Source organism: Oncorhynchus nerka, linkage group LG11 (genome assembly GCF_034236695.1).
Source record: "Oncorhynchus nerka isolate Pitt River linkage group LG11, Oner_Uvic_2.0, whole genome shotgun sequence".
NCBI classification, from domain to species: domain Eukaryota; kingdom Metazoa; phylum Chordata; class Actinopteri; order Salmoniformes; family Salmonidae; genus Oncorhynchus; species Oncorhynchus nerka.
In genome coordinates, this window is record NC_088406.1 from 48,173,215 (window position 1) to 48,190,127 (window position 16,913).

Below are 16,913 nucleotides of genomic sequence, written 5' to 3' on the forward strand. Positions count from 1 at the left end.
CCCAGTCAGCAGGTAAGACCTAGCCACTGCAGCAGGCAGCAGACACAGCGAGAGAAAGGGGGGAAAAGAGGACTCCAGGAGGTAAATGTTCTCCAGGAGCCGATTTCAAGACCCTAGTAATCACTTGACTCCTCCATTATATCTAGTAACTTAACTATTCCTTTCTAGTCGCTTCGCTCCGCGTCGTTGTGTTTGTTTCTACTTAATTGTGACCTGCGTGGTGTATGCCTCTCTGTCACTGCCAGATGGTTTGTTTTTCTCGGGACTCTTGTTTATTGTTGGATGATATGCACCGCGATCAAGGGTGTTTCAAATCTGCCTGATCTGAAATGTGAGCAGGACATTTTAGAGATGGAATGTCCTCATTGGCTCTTGTAAAAAAGTCTGTTTGGTTTCTGGGCAGCAGTTTATTTGAAAAATATTTGTTCAATTAGACAATGACTAGTCCTTCTCTTTATACATACCGGTAGTGTTATTCTATCATCATTTAAATCATAAATAACCTTTCCCTGTAGGGGGAGACTAAACTGGGCGTGCAGTGTAGTCCTATAAACCTCCAGTTGCTTTCCAGTGTGAGTGAGCATGTACAGTATGTGAGCGGATTAAGTGCGATTGGTTGATATGGGTGATCTAGCAGATTCTAGGGTGTCAACCCTCCCATTAACATGTATCATGTCAGGGTGACATGATTGGGCCAATGGCTGTCATAGATGATGAGGGCGCACAGTGATGTTGTCATGATTCTGTGGCCTTCCTCCCAACATGACAGGCACATGTATGTGTGCGAGTTAGTGATGAGACATGCAATGCAGTTGTGTGACTCTTGGGGTGTATTCATTACGTCTTGCAACGGAAACCGTTTACCATTTAAGAACCAAACGGAAGCAAACAGAGGAAATGGAACGAAATGGGGAGGGAGGGACCTACCTGAATTTGTCCAATAGAAACTAACTCTTGTTTTCATTGCAAAATGTTTTGTGTTTAGAGTAAACGGTTTCTTTTGCACAACATTTTGAAATAGACCAAACTGTTTGCAACAGAATCGGCATAATGAATATACTCCTGGTGTGGCTGTTGAAAGGCACTGGGTTTTGGGTTCAGTGTGTTTGAAACTTACCAGCAACATGGGTGTGTTTCCTAACTGTTTTCTTCTCAACCTCGTAGTAATCTGGTGATTTTACTGAACTGAGGACAGTTTTGAGGCTGATTTCCTTGACCGTGGTTGTTTGTCTTCTGCTCTCCTTCCCTGTGTATACAGATCCAGGGGATTAAGATCGAGTGTGACGACAACAGGGAGACTCGGTCGGCAAAGGATGCCCTACTACTCTGGTGCCAGATGAAAACCGCTGGGTTAGTGTCTTAATTGAACCAAAAGCCAAAATTGAACGTCAACCTATGTTGACAGGGTGTTGACAGTTGTTTTGCTACTATTGTTTCATGCCATGTCTTTAGTTATATAGGATATATGCATTGGACCAATGGTTGTGAGTGTGTTCTGTGTCCACTGTCCCACAGGTACTCTGAGGTCAACATCCAGAACTTCACCACGTGCTGGAGAGATGGTCTCGCCTTCAACGCTCTCATTCACCGACACAGGTCAGCATTGGCTAAACAAGTCTTGCTTTATAATATGTATTTATGTGACCATGTAGAAAGTGAACTAAGTGACCTACTTTACTACAGGCCTGATTTGATTGAGTTCCATAAGCTGATCCGGTCCAATGCCACACACAACCTCCAGCAAGCCTTCAACATTGCTGAGCAGAACCTGGGGCTCACCAAACTCCTGGACCCTGAAGGTAAGACTGCACAGAGAATTCAAATAGCAGCTCGACAACCTCCTCAGCAATTCATGGGCATTTGGTGACACATATCTCAAACGTGCAAACCTTCGCAGACTTTTAGCTACAGTGACCATAGTTCTGTTTTACACGACCTGGAATGATTTCATGTGAAGGCGTGATTGTTATATATTGTATGTGTGTGCTGTAAGTGTTTGTGTATCGTTGTCCTTCCTGTGTGACTCTGCAGACGTGAATACGGAGAACCCAGATGAGAAGTCGATAATAACCTATGTTGTGTCCTACTACCATTACTTCTCCAAGATGAAAGCCCTTCGAGTAGAGGGCAAGAGAGTGGGAAAGGTAGGAGAATGTTGACACTATTTAACCCTGGATCCTGCTGTACGTGGCAGAACAATTGTCATTGGAACCTGTGTATATATCTCCTACATTATACAGTGATATACAGTGTATATACAGTGATACGTACTGTATGTTTTGAACACATGAGTAACGTGATCAATATGTACAGTGCCTTCGGGAAAGTATTCAGACCCCTTGACTTTTTCCACATATTTTGTTATGTTACAGCCTTATTCTAAAATGGATTAAATAAAACAAATTCCTCAGAAAACTTCACACAATATCTCATAATGACAAAGCAAAAACAGAAATACCTTATTTACATAATTATTCAGACCCTTTGCTATGAGACTCGAAATTGAGCTCAGGTGTATTTTGTTTCCATTGATAATCCTTGAGATGTTTCTACAACTTGATTGGAGTCAACCTGTGGTAAATTCAATTGATTGGACATGATTTGGAAAGGCACACAACTGTCTATATAAGGTCCCACAGTTGACAATGCATGTCAGAGTAAAAACCAATCCATGAGGATTGTGTCGAGGCACAGATCTGGGGAAGGGTACCAAAAAATGTCTGCAGCATTGAAGGACCCCAAAAACACAGTGGCCTCCATCATTCTTAACTGGAAGAAATTTGGAAACACCAAGACTCTTCCTAGAGCTGGCCGCCTGGCCAAACTGAGCAATCAGGGGAGAAGGGTCTTGGTCAAGGAAATTACCAAGAACCCGATGGTCACTCTGACAGAGCTCTAGGCTTCCTCTGTGGAGATGGGAGAACCTTCCAGAAGGACAACCATCTATGCAGCACTCCACCAATCAGGCGTTTATGGTAGAGTGGCCAGACGGAAGCCACTCCTCAGTAAAAGGCACATGACATCCCGCTTGGAGTTTGCCAAAAGGCACATAAAGACTCTCAGACCATAAGATTGTCTGGTCTAATGAAACCAAGCCTGAATGCCAAGCGTCGCATCTGGAGGAAACCTGGCACAATCCCTATGGTGAAGCATGGTGGTGGCAGCATCATGCTGTGGGATGTTTTTCAGAAGGCAAGGACTTTGAGAATAGTCAGGATCGGGGGAAATATATATATTTTTATTTAGATTTATTTTACTGTTATTTTACCAGGTAAGTTGACTGAGAACACGTTCTCATTTACAGCAACGACCTGGGGAATAGTTACAGGAGAGAGGAAGGGGATGAATGAGCCAATTGTAAGCAAAGTACATGGAGCAAAGTACAGAGAGATCCTTGATGAAAACCTGCTCCAGAGCACTCAGGACATCAGACTGGGGTGAAGATTCACCTTCCAACAAGATAATAACCCTAAGCACACAGCCAAGACAACGCAGGAGTAGCTTCCGGACAAGTCTCCGAATGTCCTAGAGTGGTCCAGCCACAGACCGGACTTGAACCCGATCGAACATCTCTGGAGAGACTTGAAAATAGCTGTGCAGTGACGTTCCCCATCCAACCTGACAGAGCTTGAGAGTGGGAGAAACTCCCCAATTACAGGTGTGCCAATCTTGTAGAGTCATACCCAAGAAGACTCAAGGCTGTAACTGCTGCCAAAGGTGCTTCAACAAAGTACTGAGTAAAGGGTCTGAATACTTATGTAAATGAAATATTTAAAAAAAAATTTTTTAATAAATTAGCAAACATCCTATTTTTGCTTTGACATTATGGGATATTGTGTGTAGATTGACGAGGGGGAAACAAAATGTGGGAAAAGTCAAGGGGTCTGAATACTTTCCCGAAGGCTCTGTATTTCATACTGTATGTTGTGCTCACATCAGTGTAGTTGTGTAGGTCAAAACAAACTGATAACCATTCAATCTATTATCGATCCATTATCCACTATCAAAAGCTATGAATTAAATCACTCCTATGTAGTATCCATCCATGCTAAATGTTTGTTTATGTCTTATACAGGTCTTGGACAGTGCCATTGACGGTCAGAAGATGATCGATCGATATGAGGCTCTGGCCTCGGAGCTCCTGGAGTGGATCGAGAAGACCATAGGCATCATCAGCAACCAAAAGTTTGCCAACTCCTTAACGGGTGTCCAGCAACAGCTTCAAGCCTTCACCACCTACTGCACCATCGAGAAGCCCATCAAGTAAGTCAACGCTGTGCAAATGACACATAATAGCATCACATTTTATTTTATTTTTTTATCTACTGTATAGTGGTCCCGTTCATACAACAGAAGGTTTCAAACTTCAAACTTTTTTGTTTTATACAAATATCACGAAACAATTTTTGGATGCTTTAGTTTTAGGACATGATTTAGGTTGAGTCAATAGTTTCACCCTTTTATAGTTCTTATAGTTTGATGTTATTTTCTCAGTGAATGGCCCCAGACAAATGCTTTTGATTCGTCTGATTCTCATTTGATGTGTGCTATATGACTTAACTGTTGCGATATTCAAAAAAAAAAAACTACACATTGATGGGTGTGGGCACAGTAGTACCAGCATGAGTCCCAGCATGAGGCCCTAAGCTGGCATGTCTGGCATAATTAAGCACCCAGTTAGCCGTGCCATATGACTCATGCCCTATTTGACCGAAAGGGACTGGATCTAAGTGATGTGACACCCAAATGTGTCTCCAGGCTCTTTCTCTCTGTGGCTAGAAGATAGACATCTCCTCTGGTGACTAGTATCTCTGAGGCCTTATACCCGGCTTCTCACCCAGCCTAGTTGCCCTGGCAGCCGTCGATGGCCAGAGGTGGTCACCTATCATATGACTCTGGAATCTGCTCAGTGATGACTCAGGGATGACCACTTATTATTTTTGAATTAGGTTACAACTAGACAGTGTGTGGAGCTAGGTCACATGTAGTAATGAAGGCCTTTGCTGTGAAGGTCAAGCCTGCAGGAAATGTCACGGATAATCTATTGATGAGTGGAGTAATTCATAGGACTGGCACGATGATTGTGTAAGCGACGACTATGGATGAAGACCGTCATGAAAACCATCATAAGCGTTTTTTTTTGTGTGGAACAAACAGCTGACTGACGACATGGCGGCCGGGCATTCGTGCAGTATTCAAACGATTATAACGGTGATCGTGGTCATTTGGCTGACCGATAGTCGTCCTCAAATTCCATGACCATCACTACCCCTAGTAACTTAATAATAGGGAAAAAAATACAGGTCTGTTATCACTTTCTGAGCAGATGGTTATTTTAAGTTACAGGATCTGGGATATGACACCTGTGATTTTAGGTTTCAAACGGAGCCCACCTTGTGCACAGTACTGTGTCTCAGGATGTTTGTGAAACACACTTTGTCTTGTGCTAGGTTCCAGGAGAAGGGGAACCTGGAGGTGCTCCTCTTTACTATCCAAAGCAAGCTCAGAGCTAACAACCAGAAACCATACGTGCCCCATGAAGGGAAACTCATCTCTGATATCAATAAGGTAATGAATACTGGTATAAGTGGGAATAAGGAGTGTCTCAAATGCCTGAGCAGATAATGCAACAACTGGTCTTGGCAAATATAAAATCCTTCTTTATCAATATCAGGTTCTTTAAAATGTAGCAAATCCGTGCAAAATTACCCCTCTTTATGTTTGTTACCATGCTGCATTATGGGTACATTTTCCTCTGTTTTTCATTTGGCTAGGCGTGGGAGAGGCTGGAGAAGGCGGAACACGAGAGAGGCGTGGCACTACGGCAGGAGCTGATTCGCCAGGAGAAGCTGGAGTTGCTGGCCCAGCGGTTTGACCACAAGACCACCATGAGACAGGCGTGGCTCAACGAGAACCAGCGCCTCGTGTCTCAGGTAGGGACCACAGGGCCGAAGTGACAGATGTCTCTAACATATCACACAGGGGCCATATCATCACAGTTATATAGCAATAGTCTTATAGCTGTGGATTGAGAATGAAATGTCTTTAGAATGTCTTTTTTAGAACCAATGGCAAAGTATTGTGTAACATTAATTACTTTTAAATATACATTGGTATATTTAGATGTATTTTCCTATGACTACATTTCTCTGACTGGGTAAACCCTTCCACAATCACCTGCCTGTAGTTAAGTGATCCTCTGCCTGACTGAATGTCCCGTCCCACCAGGATAACTTTGGCTACGACCTGCCAGCGGTGGAAGCCGCCATGAAGAAGCACGAGGCCATTGAGGCGGACATCTCGTCGTACGAGGAGCGCATCGGGGTGGTGGTGGAGCTGGCTGGGGAGATGGAGACGGAAGGCTACTACGACATCCGGCGCATCTCGGCCCGAAAGGAGAACATCCTGGGCCAGTGGAGCCTGCTGAAGGAGCTGGTGGTGGGGAGGAAGGCCCGGCTGGAGAAGAACCTGGCCCTGCAGAAGACCTTCCAGGACATGGTCTACATGATCGACTGGATGGAGGACATGCAGGTGAGACAAGTATTGTGTCATGCATTTGACGTTACATGAACGCTATACCGTCTCTAAGTTGTGTCGACTCAACAGCAGAGACTGTGGGTTGACATTTGTGTACACATGAAATGGTAATGTGGAGATACAGTACATGAAAAAACAGTGAGAAACCCTTGAGAAATTGACTTTGACGTTTCAGTACAGGCAGCATGGTCAGTGGAAGCACTGTTGAGTGTCAGGAAGGTGACCAACGTCCCTCTCGCCACAGGTCCAGCTCCTTTCCAAAGACTTCGGCAAGCATCTGCTGGAGGTGGATGACCTGCTGCAGAAACACAGCCTCCAGGAAGCTGACATCACAGTGCAGGCAGAGAGGGTGCAGACCCTTAACTCAGCCGCTCTCAAATTCACCACCATCGAAGGTAAGACGTCAGATGACTATGTTGCCAGATCATCTTCAGTGAGAAGTGGAATGTGCTTTGATAACAACTTGGTGATTTTGAGGGAGGAAACATTTGGATACGATAGGATTAGAAATACTGACTATTGCTGTTATGTCTCCCATGGTCCCGGGAAAAAGCACAGTTAACAAAAAAAGGAGTGTTTTTGTATTAAGAGTGTGTAGGAGTACAGTTTACTGTACATTGAGTGGTGAAGATGACCATGGCACTTCCTGAGAGACCCACAAGAGGGCAAGCATGACTTTCCACAACTTATTTTCTGAAGATCCATTTACAATACAGAAGTGAATTAATTGAGTTATTTCAATTTTGTGGATATTACAGTTATTTTGTAAAACTTTACGCCCATTTTACATCAGTAGTAGTGTTTTGTTGACATGCAAAGTTAATTGAGTCTTTGGATACAGTCCCCCATAGACATCACTAATAAAGACACGTATATTGAGTGCTGTCCCCTGTTCCCTATTCTCTCTCCTTCCCAGGCTACCAGCCCTGTGACCCCCAGGTGATCTGCAACCGGGTCAACCACGTCAGCACCTGCCTGGAGGAGCTCAAGCAGCTGGCGGCCAAGCGGCGCTCGGAGCTGGAGGAGTCTCAGCACCTTTGGGCATTCTTCCAGGAAGTGGAGGAGTCTGAGGCCTGGATCCGCGAGAAGAGCTCCATCCTGGCCGCCCAGACCTGCGGCAAGGACCTGAGCAGCGTGCTGCGGCTGCTCCAGAAACACAAGACCCTGGCTGGGGAGCTGCTGGCCCACCGCTCCCTCCTCCAACAGACCATGAAGAAGGGCAAGCAGATCCTGATGGAGAAGAGTTTTGGCACGGGGGGCATCCAGGAGCGCATCATGGAGGTGAAAGGGGAGTGGAAGAGGCTGGAGGACCAGGCGGCGCAGAGACTGGGCCACCTGCAGGAGGCACTCAACTTCTTCCAGTTCAGCACGGAGACGGACGACTTGTTGGCTTGGTTGCAGGACGCCTACCGCCTGGTTTCCAGCGAGGACTTTGGCCACGACGAGTACTCCACCCAGTCACTGCTCAAGAAGCACCGGGGTGTGCGCGAGGCCGTGGACAAGCACCGGCTGCATGTAGTAACTCTGCGCAAACACATGGTGGCGCTGCCACTGCACTACCGGGAGCTGGACGAGGTGCAGTCAAGAATGGGCGAGGCGGAGCAGCTGTACACCGAGGTGGCCGAGGTGGCCGTCCTGAGGCAGCAGTGGCTGCACGACGCGCTGGCCGTCTACCTCATGTTCAGCGAGGTCAACGCCTGCGAGGTGTGGATCGATGAGAAGGAGCAGTGGCTTAACAAGATGGAGGTTCCAGAGAGGCTGGAGGACGTGGAGGTCATAGCCCATAGGTACAGCTCCCGTCTGCGGTGGAGATCATAGGGAGAATGTTAGATTTAAGTCAGGCTTTAAGTATATAAAGTTAGTCATACATTTTTAGGGAATCTGTTCTTTGAACCCTCCCTCATAAGGGCTACATAACGCTGTCATTTTAAAACACACATTCTCCCTCCTCTCGTTTCACACTCTTTGTAGGTTTGAGAGCCTGGACCAGGAGATGAACAGCCTGATGGGAAGGATCCTGGACGTGAACCAGATAGTGCAGCAGCTCCTGGACAGTGGTCACCCCAGCTCTACAGAGGTCAGAGGCTGTCAGGACCACCTCAACAGCAGGTAACCCACCCCACTGTTCTCTGACTGACCAACTCCGAGGTGTATTCACTAGGAACCAAACAGAAGCAAAAGGCCAAAACGGGGAAGGACTAAACTGAACTTAACCAATAAGAATGTTTTGCTACAGTTTGCTATGGTGCGCACTAATGAATGCACCCCAGGTCTACTCCACAACCAGACATAACATAGACCTACGGGTCTCTCTATTTACCCACACAGCACCAATATGTGATGAAAACGTTACTTATCTGCATTGCATAATAACATGGGAGTTATGTTTTGTTGAATAGAGATGCATCAACACAGGATTTAAAAAAAATCTAACTGAACACTAGATAGGCTGCGTTTATACAGGCAGCCCGATTCTGAAAAGATCTGATTAGTCAAAAGTCCAATTCAAAAAGAAATTAAAAGAATTGGGATGCCTGTGTAAATGCAGCCATAGAAACACATCTGTCAATCCATGTACAGCACATGGGGTGTAGTGCATTGATGATATTTTTTTCAAAGTGGCCCAGTTACCTCATTCTTAGATAATTTCGTACCATATAAGGGAAGGGAGGAGGGTTGATAAGAAGAATCTGGTCCACTGTTCTTATTTGGCCCAGATCGGGAGCAACAGAAACCATGATGATCACATGCTCCCTGCTGATAGACCTGGAAGGGGACTGATTGGACCAGAGACCCTAGTGACACCATGGAGAAACAGACAGACAGACAGATCTAAGGCCAGGGCCAGGGTAGTGGATGATGGTATTGGTAAAATGCTACAGTGGCCCAGTTCCTCCTGACTTTGGCATACAAAGCCTATCTCAGGGTGACCATCTGTGTCGACTGCCTGCCACACTGGGTGCAAGACCAACCTGCCCAAAATGTGTTCTATTTGGCTTTACTATATTCTCCCTCAGTCTCAAACTGTTTTAGTTGTGACTAAATATAGCGTTCATTGATATTGTACATCTCGGTGACATAGTTTACGTAGACTTCGGCTTCTGATGTTCCTGGTTTGCTTAATGCTTTGACCATATCTGGCCGATGGTGCTTCATGATATTGATACCCTTTGAAGCCTCTGGCTATAGGGTTCTGGCATGACGTCATGTCAGATATGCTTCGCTAAATGACTGTAATTCACGCCTGTTCTTTTGCATGGGGACCATATTAACAGCCTGTGTGAAGAAAAAGACAAAAGCCTTTGAGATGCAAATGACAACTAACAAGCAAAACCAATGTCCCTCATTAATGCATTTGATCAATTGCACTATTGATTCCATCCTCTTGGGCAAAATGAAAATTGTAACAATATTTAATACTTAGTGTATGTTTTAGTATACTGACTGAATTATAAGCTTCAAGCGGATGCAGACTAACCCTGCCCCCATCCCCAACCCTGTGCCCCTGTCTGTACCCCACCTCCCCACCACTGTGCCCCTGTCTGTTACCTCCCCCCTCTACAACCCTGTGCTCTTGTCTTTCCCCGCCCGTGTGCCCATCTGACCCGCCCTCCCCTGTGCCTCTGTCTGAACCCCTGTCGACTCCTGTGCCCCTGTCTGTCCCCTCTAGATGGAACCGCATCGTGGAGATGGTGGAGCAGAAGAAGGACCACCTGGACTCTGTCCTCCGTCTCCAGAACTACCTGCTGGAGTGTGCTGAGATTAAGTCCCAAATCCAGGAGAAGCGCAAGGCCATCGACGCCACTCAGTACGTGGGGAGTGACCTGGGCGGGGTGCTGGCCCTGCAGCGCCGACTCTCCACCATGGAGGGGGCCCTGGCCGTGCTGGAGCCCAAGCTGCTTCACCTGCAGCAGGAGGCAGAGGAACTGGCCATCTCGCACCCGGCCAAGGCCATGGAGGTCCTGGAGCCCTTCGAGGGCATCAGTGTAGAGTGGGAGGAGCTGAAGCGCACGCTGCAGGGCTGCGAGGACTCTCTGATGGTGGCGGGGCGGCTGCAGCAGTTCATCCAGGACCTGGACTCCTTCCTGACGTGGCTGGTGCAGACGCAGACGGCGGCAGCTAGCGACGAGCTGCCCAACGCGCTGGAGGAGGCAGAGAGGCTGATCAACCGCCACGCGGCGCTGAAGGAGGAGATCGGGAGGTACGAGGAGGACTACGAGCGGCTGCAGGCGGTCAACGAGCTGCTGGAGGCCGAGGAGGCGCCGCTGCCATACGCGGCGCTGCAGCAGTGGCTCCAGAAGCTGGATGTGGGCTGGAACAAACTGCTAGAGATGTGGGAGAGCCGGAGGGAGGTGCTGGTGCAGGCGCACATCTTCCACCTCTTCCTGAGGGACGTCAAGCAGGCCGAGGCCTTCCTCAACAACCAGGTCAGTTAGCCTCTTGTTGGACATCCCAACACCAGCATATCCATTAGCAACATCTAGTAGTTAGGCCTACTGAGTCAATTCATCATTAGCTAATCTGTGTTATTAGTCAGTAATTCTTATTAAACATGAATAGCTAAAGACGGTACAATATGACTTCTGACTGTACTAGATATGGATGCTGTGGAAGCACAGTGCTATTACAGTGAGGGTCAGTGCTATTACAGTGAGGGTCAGTGCTATTACAGTGAGGGTCAGTGCTATTACAGTGAGGGTCAGTGCTATTACAGTGAGGGTCAGTGCTATTACAGTGAGGGTCAGTGCTATTACAGTGAGGGTCAGTGCTATTACAGTGAGGGTCAGTGCTATTACAGTGAGGGGCCAACGTTCTATACCCGCTATGCTGCCAGGGAAAACCCCAGGCCTGCACTCTTAGAAAACAAGGTGCTATTTAGAACCTAAATGGGTTCTTCGCTGTCCCCATAGGAGAACCCTTTGAAGAATAGTTTTTGGTTCTAGGTAGAACCTTTTTGAGTTCCATGGAGAACCCTTTACACAGAGGGTTCTACCTGAAACCAAAAAGGATGTGTAAAGGGCATTGTGGAAATGATCAGAGGGTTGCTTTTACAGTTACACACAGCACAGCATATGCCTGTGATTACTAGCCTAGATGTAGAATTCATAGGAGGCTCTATAGCAGGAAATCCCAGCAAGATGTGCGTCATGAGGGTTGCCAGGTGTGCGTCATGAGGGTTGCCAGGTGTAGGTCATGAAGGTCGTGAGGGCCATGTGGGTCATGAAGGTTGCCAGGTGTGCGTCATGATGGGTTGCCAGGTGTGCGTCATGATGGGTTGCCAGGACCGGTGGATAGTAAACCGGCAACGTCGAGCGCTGGAGCGGGATTAGACATGACAATAAGGTTAAAATGTCAACATGTAGTTCATTTAAAAAATGTTTGTTTTGCATTTATATTCATGCACATTATATCGTCCTTTATTGTGCCATGTGTGTGAGTATGTACAGTATGGCGGTCTATAGGCTATGCATGCCGGAATTATGCACACCATTTTATAAAGTGCACTCCATTGCAGGACTTTGCGTGCAGAACAGTGTTCCATTCCAGTTGAAATGTCACGCATTTCCCCCGACTGCTCTGTCCGTGTGTCAGAGCATGTCTGTTCTGGTTTGCTGACATACCTTTACCAGAGACCCAGTTCTCCCTTAGGCACAGAGGCCAAAGGGTTTCATTTTTTAATAATTGTCAAACGGAGTGCCATGACTTGTTTTTGGTCCCCCCCATGTTTCTCTCAACCCTTGTAGCGTGTATCTGACCATACATACAGGAATGTCCTTACGCTATCGCTTTGCTTTACGTGTGGTTGTGTTGAACACAACAGTTCAGCCGTCGCAATTCAGACATCCATTGATCAGGAAAACAATGTAGTGTTCCTTGCCAATAGTGACTGAAACCTGACCTCATTATAGTCCTTAGAGATCAGCATATTTATCATTCAGCGAAATATAATCTGCACCTCTTTGCATGTACTAAACATGCTAATGTAGTTATTGCTAAAATGCCATGAGATCACACCCATGTCTGCGAGCACATACTACACACGGGCTTGTTACAGTAATATTCCCATTTTCTCTCTCAGTTTTCACTCTATTCCCTCTAATCTCTTGGACATTTACAAACTCGTCACTGACGTGTGGTTCTGACTCTGTCCATTCTCCCCGTCCCCCTACCAGGAGTCGGCCCTGGCCCACGTTGAGCTCCCCGCCACGGTGGAGACGGTGGAGGCTGCCATCAAGAAGCACAAGGACTTCACCACCACCATGGAGCTCAACCTGCATCGCATCAAGGCTGTCATCGAGGCCGGAGAGAGCCTCATTAGCCAGAGCAACATCTACTCGGACCGTATCAGGGAGCGTGTGAACACCCTCGCTAACAGGTGGGTGGCGACATAGGATTGTTCCACTCTGACCATGCGAATGTATAGCAAAGCCATTTTACAATCTTTCTTAAACATCTCTGGCTATGTTTAGAAGAGCACAGGGGCATGAAGATGAAATGGGAGGCTAGTTCGACCCATAAATGACTGAAGATTCACCTGTCCTTATTTATACGGGGGGGCTGTGGTCAAGTCTGAAACGCATGAGGTATAGGTAGATGTGTCACTTGTCACTTAGCAGGGGCACAACACCATATTTGAATACTCTATGGATATTGAAATAGAAAATGCTGTTCATCCTTGAAATACGAGTTAATTACTATGGTGATAATGCAGTGGTCTTTGGTAGCAGGTGGGCCTCACTAACACAATGGTACACACGAGGAGACAAAGCATAAGCAACCGAAAAGAAACTCCCCTTGTTAATACTTTCTTTTAACAGCAGAGCATGACATTCATACTGATGGGTGAGGCGAGGAGGGGCCTAGTCAACCCGTATTCAAGCCTCCACGCCAACAATAGCATGGGGCGACCACATGTTAGGGAGATATTTAGATGAGGCCGTTGGCCGACTCATCTTTACAATGGACTCACTGTTGCTCGGTGTGCTGCACCAAAGCCACCAACCTCATACATGGAGTTACAGTTGCAGATACCAGTAGAGTGATTGCTGCACTGTGTGAATGAATGGTTCTATGTTTCTCTCCTCCACAGAGGCAACCAGAACCGGGAGCTGGCCCAACAGTGGCTGGAGAGGCTCAACGGCCAGTGGGGGCTCCAGAGATTACTACAGGACTGCCACGAGGTAGGACACAACATGAAACGCTGGCATATCAATGGAATAACCAATGGGAGGATGTAGGGGTTAAAAAAAGGGCTTGTGTTCGGAGCTGTGCTGTACATGGCTTTGCTTGGGACCACAGGGGGTCAGGCTCAAACCTCCAGATGGATATTGTGTTGCTGGATCCTTCAGTGATATACTAAAACTCTGCTTAGCTGAAATTGAATGACATCTGACAGACCTGTGGTGGGGTCTATCCCTTCCTCAATCTTTATATCAGGGTTGACAACATGTTTTTCTTTGTCTATGTAAGTTCAATGATTTGAGCCAGCCGGCTGCTGTGTTAGATGATTAACTTGGGGATGTGAGCGACAGACGAACTTGACTCTTCTGAGGTTTTGATGTGATTAGTTGTCGTTGTTGACCTGCTGGATCTTTCGGACTGGACAGTCAACTTCTGCAAACCCCTTCAGAGAGGCGGACCTAGTTGATAGTCGGTGGATATTTGTCATTTGGTTGTAAAGGAAGATGATGCTTTGCTATGATTGACATGACTTTGACTGCCATGTTTAAGCTGTGCTGTGTGCCTATGTGTCAGAAGAGCCATATTCAGTGTCCAGTGCCGAACCTGGATATTAAAAGGTTGACCGATTATTCGGAATGGCCGATTAATTAGGGCCGATTTCAAGTTTTCATAACAATCGTAAATCGGTATTTTTGGGTGCAGATTTGCCGATCTATATATTTATATATATTTTTTACACCTTTATTTAATCTTTATTTAACTAGGCATGTCCGTTAAGAACACATTCTTATTTTCAATGACGGCCTAGGAACGGTGGGTTAACTGCCTTGTTCAGGGGCAGAATGACAGATTTTCACCTTGTCAGCTCGGGGGATCCAATCTTGCAACCTTACAGTTAACTAGTCCAACGCAATAACGACCTGCCTCTCTCTCGTTGCACTCCACAAGGAGACTGCCTGTAACGCGAATGCAGTAAGCCAAGGTAAGTTGCTAGCTAGCATTAAACGTATCTTATAAAAAACAATCAATCATAATCACTAGTTAACTGCACATGGTTGATGATATTACTAGATATTATCTAGCGTGTCCTGCGTTGCATATAATCTGACTGAGCATACACGTATCTAAGTTTCTGACTGAGCGGTGGTAGGCAGAGGCAGGCGCTTAAACATTCATTCAAACAGCACTTTCTGGCGTTTCGCCAGCAGCTCTTCGTTGTGCGTCAAGCATTGCTCTGTTTATGACTTCAAGCCTATCAACTCCCGAGATGAGGCTGGTGTAACCGAAGTGAAATGGCTGGCTAGTTAGCGCGTGCTAATAGAGTTTCAAAAGTTACACTGGCAATACTAAAGTGCCTATAAGAACATCCAATAGTCAAAGGTTAATGAATTACAAATGGTATAGAGGGAAATAGTCCTATAATTCCTATAATAACTACAACCTAAAACGTCTTACCTGGGAATATTGAAGACTCATGTTAAAAGGAACCACCAGCTTTCAAATGTTCTCATGTTCTGAGCAAGGAACTTAAACGTTAGCTTTCTTACATAGCACATATTGCACTTTTACTTTCTTCTCCAACACTTTGTTTCTGCATTATTTAAACCAAATTGAACATGTTTCATTATTTACTTGAGGCTAAATTGATTTTATTGATGTATTATATTAAGTTAAAATAAGTGTTCTCATTCAGTATTGTTGTAATTGTCATTATTACAACAACAACAACAAAAAAATTGTCCGATTAATCGGTTTCGGCTTTGTGGGTCCTCCAGTAATCGGTATCGGCATTGAAAAATCATAATCGGCCGACCTCTACTGGATATATCACCTGTTCAAAGGGTTTCATAGTGTGCCCCTGAGCTACCCTATCTAACACAGAGCTTTATTCTGTTTTTCTCTCTGCGTTGAATAATTCACCACCACTTCCCTATATCATTAATTCAGGGTATAGGGAGTGTGTATCTGTGGTAGAAGGCTTCCCTTCCAGTGTGTGGCCTACTGAATGAGAATGACACACACTGCGACAGTTTGTAAGAAAGTGCAGAAGTGTGTTCTTAACTTTCACTCTTATGATACAGCTGTACTGGCTTGAGAAAAAAAGGGTTGATGCACATCCAGTGGTTGGTTGTTACCATGACCCCCCAAAAAATGTAATGTTTTTTTTCTCCCAAATTTTGTGGTGTCCAATTGGTAGTAGTTACAGTCTTGTCCCATCACTGCAACTCCTGTACGGACTCGGGAGAGGTGAAGGTCGAGAGCCGTGCGTCCTCCGAAACACAACCCAGCCAAGCCGCACTGCTTCTTGACATAATGCACTGCATCTTGACACAACCCGGGCGGCCCTGGGCCAATTGTGCGCCGCCCCATGGGTCTCCCGGTCGCGGCCGGCTGTGACAGAGCCTGGACTCGAACCCAGGATCTCTAGTGGCACATCACATTGATCTGACCTGACTGTGGACTGGAGGCAGAGGCTCATCATTTCTAATAGCAGTTATACACTGGAGTCCATTTGCTGCTGCCTCCCAGACTCCACATGGGTAGAATTCATTTGGAGTCCCAGGGGGGGCTTATCTGCCTGTGACCCAACTGACCTCTCTGGTCAGGAGGGGAGCATCCAGGGGTGGTCCCCGCCTCCAGAGAGTAGGATGCTAAGAGGTTGAGGACAATAGCGGGGCCGTCGGAGAGGAATATACCATGGACCCTTTAAACGAAAGCAGAGCAGTAAATCTATCAACCCCCCTCCCCCCCACTCAGTGATGTAATTTCAAGTGCAGAGCATTCTCCCTGGTGACGCCTCACAACAGCGTAGGATCTCTCTCTCTCTCTCTCTCTCTGCTGCTCACCCCCCCCCTCTTTCGCTCGCTCTCTCGCTGGCTCTCCCTCGATGGCTCGATCCAGTGCAAGCTTTCGATCACCTCGCACTGCTCAGCCACTGCAGCAGCAGCAGGGTCGGAGATACTGGGGCTTGTGACAGCCCGGAATACAGCCGCGTGCACCTGGAAGAGGCAAGGACTGCAGCAGAGGGACAAACCAAGAGCGAGAGAGAGCCAGGCAAAAGGGGTGGGGGTTGGGGTTGGGGGTGGAGAAGAAAGACAATAGGAATGTGATAGAGGGAGTCGTGAGGTGTCTGGATTTCGTGTCTGGATTTCTTTGGAGGAGCCAGAGGAGCAGAATCTCTCCCCCCCCCCCCC

At 46.7% G+C, this 16,913-nt stretch overlaps 1 protein-coding gene across 3 annotated transcripts in view; it reads left to right on the forward strand.

The window, feature by feature from the left end:
• Nucleotides 1–16,913, forward strand: part of LOC135559511 (spectrin beta chain, non-erythrocytic 4-like) — a 50,379-nt gene that overhangs the window by 2,347 nt on the left and 31,119 nt on the right. For 2 of the 3 annotated variants that reach the window (XM_065024620.1, XM_065024621.1), the window contains exons 2-15: nt 1,259–1,350; nt 1,516–1,596; nt 1,684–1,799; nt 2,032–2,144; nt 4,076–4,263; nt 5,451–5,568; nt 5,775–5,933; nt 6,229–6,531; nt 6,782–6,932; nt 7,454–8,324; nt 8,509–8,646; nt 10,208–10,964; nt 12,711–12,913; nt 13,628–13,718. In XM_065024620.1, the coding sequence (XP_064880692.1) occupies nt 1,259–1,350; nt 1,516–1,596; nt 1,684–1,799; nt 2,032–2,144; nt 4,076–4,263; nt 5,451–5,568; nt 5,775–5,933; nt 6,229–6,531; nt 6,782–6,932; nt 7,454–8,324; nt 8,509–8,646; nt 10,208–10,964; nt 12,711–12,913; nt 13,628–13,718 (3,381 nt within the window). Of the gene's footprint in view, nt 1–1,044; nt 1,129–1,258; nt 1,351–1,515; nt 1,597–1,683; nt 1,800–2,031; nt 2,145–4,075; nt 4,264–5,450; nt 5,569–5,774; nt 5,934–6,228; nt 6,532–6,781; nt 6,933–7,453; nt 8,325–8,508; nt 8,647–10,207; nt 10,965–12,710; nt 12,914–13,627; nt 13,719–16,913 lie in introns of those variants that run through there. The other variant, XM_029673053.2, reaches the window with a different exon arrangement.